The following is a 7633-nucleotide window of genomic DNA, read 5'->3' on the forward strand; positions in this document are numbered from 1 at the left end:
TGGGGCATCGCAGTCAAAATCGGGTTTGGGACAACTGGGGGGACCTGTCTGGATGTGGGGAGGGGGGCGTGGGCACAGCACGGGGGTCTTGGATGTGGCAGGGGGGCCCTGGTGTGGGGGTCAGTGCAGTGGGTGGGACCAGAGGAGCAGAGCTGCCTGTCATACAGGCTGAGAAGCCCAAACTCACCTCATGGGTGAGTACATCCAGTGCTCAAAGTGGCATTTTGAGGCTTGAGTGACAGCACTGGTGGCATTGCCACCAGGGCTCTCAAGACCAGCTTCTCTCTCCCGTGCAGGTGAGTTGGGCATCAGCAAGTGCAGGCAAAGACAGGGGCAAGCAGGGTCTGTGTCCCCCACACCCTCCAGCCCCAGGCCCCACAAAGTATCCTCACACAGCACCACTCTGAGCCCCTGCCCTGCCTGGCACTGCTGCACAGTGGCCCTGACTCGGGGCAGAGGCACCAGCCTTGACTCAGTGTCCCAGCAGAGACCAAACCCAAACAGGTGCCCAGTCCTGCTCAGGCTGTGGCACCTTATCAGGCCCTGGCAGCACTGAGTGCCCGCCAGGGAGACTGTTGTGTCTGCAGGCAGTGGGGGCACGCAGGGGAGGACAGTGTTCCCTCACCTCTGCCCAGACACTGCTCCTCCAAGTCCCTGTCCCAGCACCATCCCAGCACCATCCTGTAAAACTGAGTGGGGCTGGGCTGGTGCCCCCCACACTTGTGCTGCCCCCACCCAACACAGCTCTGAGTCCATGCAGGGGCTCAGTGCTGGTGTTTGATGCTCAGGTCCTTGCCTGGGACAGCCCCATGCCCCCAGTCCTTGATGGGGGCTCTTTGGGACTCCTGAGGCTGTGGGGGCCCAAACTGGCTGCAGCTCCTCAGCCACACACCCAGCAGGGTCTGGAGCTGCCACAGCCCTGGGGAGAGGCTGCAGACCAGCAAAAGGCAGGAGCAGGAGAGGGCTGAGGGTCAGAAAGGGCTGTAGGTCCCACCTGAGGGTGGCTCTGATGAAACCAGTGAGATCCCAGGCCCTTTGAATGTATTTTGGGACATGGTGCCTGCACAGCTGCTGCAGGACTCCAATACCAGCAGCAGGACAGACCTCAGGGAGGACCCGCAGCCAATGCCCCCTGCTCTCAGCCCGCCCCCTCCTCCACTGCATTTACTCCCCATTTCCAGGCAGCTTCTCCTCCCCAGCCCTCCCTCGCATCCATTCTGGCATCTCCTCCCTTCCTGCGGCTCCCACTGCCCCCTCTCCCCGGGCTGGCAGCACAGACGGTGTCCCGGCTCCGTGGGTGCTCAGCACCCGCCGGATGCGGTCCGTGGGTGCGGGTGCGGGGCGGGCCGGGGGCGTGGCGGGGCCGCCGATAACAGCGGGCGCCGAGCCGGGGCCGCGGGACCAGACGGCGCAGGGAGTGGGACGAGCCAAGGACCCCCCGATCCTGGGCAGCCGGGGCAGCGGAATGGGGTCCAGCCACCTCCTGAGACTCCTCTGCATGGTCTCGGTGCTGGCCAGGTGCCTGCACCCTGCCACGGCCCAGTGGTTTTCCCTGGGCTCAGAGGACACCACCCCGGATCCAGGCACCAGCCCCGTGCCCCCCAGCCTGGATGGGGAGGAAGGTAGGCATGGTGGGATGGGGACGTGGCTCTCCCAGCACCCCAAATTCCTGCTTCTCAGCATGGAGGGGGCATGTGGAGGGTGGCGTGTGGGTCTAGGGCTGCTGGTGGCACCTCTGTGGCCATGGGAGTGTTATGGCACCCTGGTCCCCCTCCAGCCCTGCCACCTCCATCCCAGCGCTCCTTTGCTCCTGCAGACACAGACGCCAGCGTGGAGCCCGTGGGGAAGGTGCTGCTGAGCAAACCTCCCCTGGTAACAGCCCCTAAACGCCGGGACCATCTCTCCAGGGGGGCAGCAAAGGGGTCAGGCCGTGCCCAGCCACGCACTCGAGGCCAGGTGGGTGCTTTTTCCTGGGCAGCAGCGCCCCTCCGGCTCCTCCAGCCCTCCCGAAATTCCCCAGCTGCTGCCACACTCCTTGCTATGTCTTTCCCCTTATCCATGCCCTGCTCGCACCACGTCCTGCCCCAACCCCAGCTCAGCTCTCTGTGCCCCCTTGGAAAGCAGTCGGGGCAGCTCCCAGTGTTCCCTCACTGCAGCTCTGGGTTGGGCTCCCACGCCGGGCTGAGGGCAGCCCCGGCTGGGGGAGGGTCCCACCGGCCCCCCAGAACCCCCCCAAGCCCTGCCCTGAGTCGTCCCTGTCTGTCCCAAGCAGCACCGACCCACGGCCGCCCCGGAGATCTTGGAGGGCAGCGCAGTGGAGGAGGAGTTCCTGCAGATCCAGGTGATGGAGGGGTCCCGGTCCCCGGGGAGGTCCCCTGGGATGGACAGCGGGACAAGGGGCTCTGGAAAACACGGGCGGGACGGGATGGGGACGGTGGGAGTGGGGAATGGGGACGGTGGGAGTGGGGAATGGGGATGGTGCTCAGGGATCTTGCTCTCAGCCCCTCTCCCTCGCACAGACCACGGCCAAGGGGCTGCCCCGGCGGCTCCCGGACACGGACCCTGCCCTCCAGGTGAGAGGTGGGCGCGGGGCACCTGCGTCGGACCCGTCCATCGGGGCTCCCGCCCCGCTGCTCACGGCTGCTCTCTCCCTCTGCAGGTGCACAACACCTCCGGCTGTGTCTGCCCCGTGCGCCCCGGCCCTCCCGGCCCTCCCGGCCCAAAGGTGCGCTGCTCCTCCCGCAGGGACCCAGAGGGACTCACCGTGATGGTCTTTGAGCTAAACCCTTTTTGCTCGTGATTTGGACTCTAACTTTGGGGTCTGGGTGGAGAAGCGACTCAGGTGGCCCCAGGGGGGGAAGTCAGCGGGTGCCCATGGTGGGCTCCAGTGGAGAAAAGTGCCAGAAGGTGGAGCCAGGCTCTGAATTTCCCCGACAGGGAGAGAGAGGTGACCGAGGGTTCCCCGGAGAGAGAGGCCAGCCCGGATTCTTAGGGGAGAGAGGGAAGTCCGGCAGCCCAGGACAGCCAGGTCACCAGGGTCCCCGGGGCCCTCCGGGTCCTCCGGGACCACCGGGGCCCCCGGGACCCCCGGGCGCCTGGGGAGCCCGGGGCTCACCCGCGCCTGCTGCACTTCCTGAGAGATCAGAGAACGAGGTGAGCACAGGAACAAGGGCCGGTGATGCCGGTGCTGGCCGCAGGGTCCGCCCCCGGCGGGACTGGCGGGGTGGGGAGGGCAAGGACATGCGGCTGGGCAGGGGGACCAGGGGATGCCACACGGCAGCTCATTGACTCTGCTCCCTCTCCCTCCAACCTGACAAGCAGCTGGCAGTCTCCAGCCCTGCAGGAAACCCAGGACCCCCAGGTCCCCCCGGGCCGCCCGGCATGCCCGGACCCCCCGGGTACCCAGGCCACGACGGCCCCCAGGGGGCCCCTGGGCGGGAGGGAAAGCCAGGACCCCCAGGCCCTCCAGGAGCCGTGGGGCCACCCGGTTTCCCTGGGGCTGAAGGACTTCCAGGGTCTCCAGGCTCAGCTGGGCCAGATGGACCCCCAGGGGCACCCGGACTCCCAGGGCCTCAGGGTCCCCCCGGGGTGCCTGGGCACGAAGGACCCCCTGGTCCTCCGGGATCTGCATCACACCCTGGCAAACCAGGGCTGCGAGGGGAGCCAGGATTCCCAGGACCAAAGGTAAGGGGGTCCCAGCACTGTCCATGGCCCTGGGGTGGGATGGGGTACCCAGGCTCACCAGCTCCTCTCACTGCCCTGGGGGAGCAAGGGCATTACCAAGCCCTCAGAGCACTCCAGGGCTGCCCCAGTCCTGCCACAGTGGGGCCTGGGGGAGCCCAGGGGCTGAACTCCACACTCACCACCCTGTGCCATCTGCCCTCAGGGTGAGAAGGGCGAGTATGGGCTGCCAGGCATGCCAGGGAGCCCTGGCCGGACAGGAGAACCAGGGTCCCCGGGCATGCCCGGTCCCATGGGGCCACCAGGACCACCAGGGGACTACAGGGTGAGTAGGGGGTCCCAAGCTGTGGGTCCTGGGTGGGAGGAACCCCAGTGTCACCCCACACACCCTCTCTTTGCAGTGTGACTCACGCCACGCTGGACACCGTGGGTTGGCCGGGCCGCAGGGCCCCAAGGTGAGCTGGGCACCATGGGCAGGGGTCCTGGCACCCTGACCAACCATCACCATGGCGGGTGGTACCCTGGTTGTGAGGCACAGCACTGCCTGGGGGGGGCCTGGGGACCCCCAGAGCTGGGAACTGACAGCATCTCTCACTTCCCTTCCAGGGAGAAAAGGGCGACCCTGGAGAGCCGGTTTGTAGCCACCAGCAGCAGTGTGGGGGGAGAGCAGCAGGCTGGGGGGTCCCATCCCCACCTCTGAGCCCTCCATGCTGCCTTTGCTCCCCCAAACCCTTCACCTCCCCTCGGGGCACAGGGTGGGGGTCAGGGACACCATGGCACACGCATGCACACACGTGTGCTCACCTGTGCCACCCCTAAACATGCCCAGCACACCCCAGAGGCACCCCCAGCCTCAGCACAGCCTCTAACCCTGCCTCTCTCTGTGGCTCACCCAGGGGTGCTGCTATGGGGAGCACGGGTGCAAACCAGGGCACCTCCCCTTCGCCAGCACTGGCAGCCAGCCTGGCTCGTGGGGGTCCATCAACAGGTACCAGACGGTGAGTGGCCAGGGGAAGGGGTGCCCAGGGACCCCAGCCCAGCCTTGGGGACATGGTTCACCCCACTGGCAACCCCACAGGACCCAGATGGGGTGGAGGAAGGAGAAGGGGAGAAGGGAAAATTGAGAGAGGGAAGATGGAGATCAGTCTCAGTCTTCTCCCTCTCCTTTTGCAGGATGGCAAAGAGGAAGCAGAGATTTATGGAGCGATCATCCCCCATGTGAGAGTCCCTTCCTGGCCTGTGTCTGTGCTGCCCCAGCCAGGGACACTCAGCCCTGGGAGGGGACAGGAATGGGAACATGGGGGGCATCAATTGGGTGTCACAGCACCAAACCAGCCCAGTCCAACCTCCACACTGCTCCACTGCAGGGTCTTCGAGGTCCCCCCGGGAACCCCGGCCCCCCTGGGCCCCCCGGCCCCCCTGGCCCACCAGGTCTCCTCTACCTCAACGTAAGGCCCAGCACTGGTGTGCACACGCCTGTGCCAGAGCACACACACACGTGTGAGCGTGCACAGCACCAGGGCCCCCCCAAACCTGCCTGTCTTTGGTTGCAGAGGGTGCACCCCATGCATGCCCAGCCGCCCTGCAAGCAGCCGGTAAGCCACAGCCTCGCTGTCCCCAAGAGTGTCCTCGTCCCCTCCCTGTGCCCAGCAGCAGACACAGGCTCTGTTTGCCCTCACAGGCATCCACAGACCGCAGCTGGCCATCAGGTGAGGGCGTTTCCCAGGTGTTTTGGGGGTCCAGCCTCCTTGGAGACACCTTTCCTGAAGTCTTCCCCCCTTCCTTGGGTGCTGGGACCGTGCCAGCACGGCTCCCTGGCACCACTGCTGGCTCTCCCACCCACTCCCACCACATCCCTGTGGGGCCAGCTCCCATGGGAGCATCCAGGCCCTATTCTGGGACACCTTGTGACCCCCCGCTATCTCTGGGCTCTCCAGATGCTGGTGTCCTTCAGGCAGAGCCATCGGACTCCCACACTGATCTCCGGGTGCGTCCAGGCTGCGCCCCCAGGCAAACCCCCCCAGCTGCCCCAGGCAGACCCCCCCAGCAGGACCCTCACCCTCTGCCTCCCCCCAGCGCCAGACGTGGGTTTTCAAGTCCAAGGAGCTGATGGTGAAGGCGAGCAGTGCTGTGCCTGAGGGGAGCCTGGTCTATGTGAGGGAAGGGAGCAACGCCTTCCTGCGGACCCCCGCTGGCTGGAGCCGCCTCCTGGTACCGTGTGGGGTCCCTGGCAGGGCTGGGGGAGCAGGATCCAGGGCTGGGTTTGGCACTAGGGCAGCAGATCCCCAGGAAGGGGAGGATTCCTCCTAACCTGTCCCTCTGTTTGTGTCATTGAGCAGCTGGAGGATCCCAAGTCGTTCCTGGCTGGTGATGACCCCTCTGCCTCCACCCCACAGTACCAGGTGAGGAGTGCAGCAGCTGCAGGGCCCACTCAAGTCCCTGTAAGGGGACAGAGCCCTCCTCTCCATGATGGAGTGGACAGACCTCACAGGGCTGTTCTCTCCTTCTTCTTCCACCTCTCCATCCAGGAGGTGAAGAGGATGCAGCCAAGAGGTCCCAACACGCTGTCACCCATGCAGTCTCCAACAGACTCACAGGTGAGCCCTGCTGAGGGTCTGGCCATGCTGGGAGGGCACACAGATGGGTGTCCCCAGACTGACCTGAGCTGTGTTTTTGCAGATCCAGAAGGAGGAGGAACAAGGGCTGCCCCAGATTCTGCCCACCACCACGGCCCCACGGATCCCATCTGTAAGGAATGCCTGGCCCCAGGGTGGGGATGAGCAGCCAGACATGGGGAGAGGTGCCCAGGGGACCCCCAGTCCTGGCCAGCACTGCCAGGGGCTCACACCCGCTGGAATGGGGGGAGCAGAGACCTCAATTCCTCCCTGCCACCCCCAGCTCCGCCTGGCTGCCCTCAACGTGCCCCTGTGGGGTGACATGAGCGGGATCCGGGGCGCTGACCTGCAGTGCTACCGGCAGTCCCAGGAGGCCGGGCTCTACGGAACCTTCCGGGCCTTCCTGTCAGCCCCCAGCCAGCAGCTGCTGTCCATCGTCAAGAGGACAGACAGGACCCTCCCCATCACCAATCTGAAGGCAGGTACCCCCTCCCCAGGCAGAGCCTCACAGCCCCCATGAGCTGCAGTGGGTGGGGGACCCCCACCCAGCCCTGAGGCTGTGCTCAGGGATTTGGGGAGCTGCCAGAACCCAAAGGATGGGGATTAGGGCTGGGGATTAGGGCATCCCCTGGCTCAGCAGAGTGGCTCGTGCCCACAGGGGCAGCTGCTGGCCAAGTCCTGGAGCTCCCTCTTTGGGGGTGCTGCCCTGCGGGGTCCCATCTACTCCTTCAACGGGCGCAACGTCCTGGCAGATCCCCTCTGGTGAGTGTGGACAGGGTCCTGGAAGGATGGCCCTGTGTGGCTCCCTCCTTGCAGAAATGCAGGAGCAAAGAGCAGGGATGCCCCTCTCACGCCATCCCCACCCACAGGCCCCGCCGGCTAGCCTGGCACGGCTCCACGCCACGGGGTGGCCATGCCCGCCAGTGGGACTGCCAGGGCTGGCGCAGCTCTGGCACAGCCCAGGGCATGGCCAGTGCCCTGGGGGAGGGCAGGCTGCTGGCTGGGCAGAGGCACAACTGCTCCACACCGCTGGCCGTGCTCTGCATCGAGGTGGCTTTTCCTTACCGGCACATGTGGTGACAAGGGTGACACCCAAGCAGGAGCTCCAGGCATTCCTGTGTGGCTGGGGAATGTCCCTGGGAGCACCACGAGCTGTGCCAGAGCTCAGCTGAGGGGACACCAGGTCCACAGCCAGCCTGTGCCATGCCCAGCCCCAGCTGTGCCATCCCACAGATTCCTGTGCCATGGGGCAATGCTGGGCTGTGCCTGCAGCCTCCTACCTCCACTGGAGCCATCACCACCCAGAAATAAAGATATAAAAATGTTGTTTTTTATGA

General features: G+C 65.8%; 1 protein-coding gene across 1 annotated transcript; it reads left to right on the top strand.

Moving 5' to 3' along the window:
- The first annotated feature begins 1315 nt into the window (after nt 1-1315).
- Nucleotides 1316-7376, top strand: LOC143695730 (uncharacterized). Its single transcript, XM_077190729.1, has 22 exons — nt 1316-1622; nt 1817-1956; nt 2273-2341; nt 2520-2573; nt 2660-2725; nt 2938-3153; nt 3322-3684; nt 3887-4006; nt 4083-4136; nt 4288-4314; nt 4578-4679; nt 4855-4899; nt 5049-5129; nt 5235-5276; nt 5636-5668; nt 5758-5892; nt 6021-6083; nt 6210-6278; nt 6361-6429; nt 6580-6774; nt 6955-7058; nt 7166-7376. The coding sequence occupies exons 1-22, from the start codon at nt 1316-1318 to the stop codon at nt 7374-7376; spliced, it is 2565 nt and encodes an 854-aa protein (XP_077046844.1).
- Nucleotides 7377-7633: the final 257 nt, after the last annotated feature.

The sequence above is a fragment of the Agelaius phoeniceus genome, chromosome 26, assembly GCF_051311805.1.
Source record: "Agelaius phoeniceus isolate bAgePho1 chromosome 26, bAgePho1.hap1, whole genome shotgun sequence".
Taxonomy (NCBI): domain Eukaryota; kingdom Metazoa; phylum Chordata; class Aves; order Passeriformes; family Icteridae; genus Agelaius; species Agelaius phoeniceus.

What these genes read in the sequence shown, in the direction of transcription:
- LOC143695730 (XM_077190729.1), top strand. Translation starts at nt 1,316, where the DNA reads ATGCGGTCCGTGGGTGCGGGTGCGGGGCGGGCCGGGGGCGTGGCGGGG. An exon ending in CGGCCCCACGGATCCCATCT is followed by an intron (nt 6,430 to 6,579) that starts GTAAGGAATGCC and finishes TGCCACCCCCAG; the next exon opens with CTCCGCCTGGCTGCCCTCAA. An exon ending in GTCCTGGCAGATCCCCTCTG is followed by an intron (nt 7,059 to 7,165) that starts GTGAGTGTGGAC and finishes CCCCACCCACAG; the next exon opens with GCCCCGCCGGCTAGCCTGGC.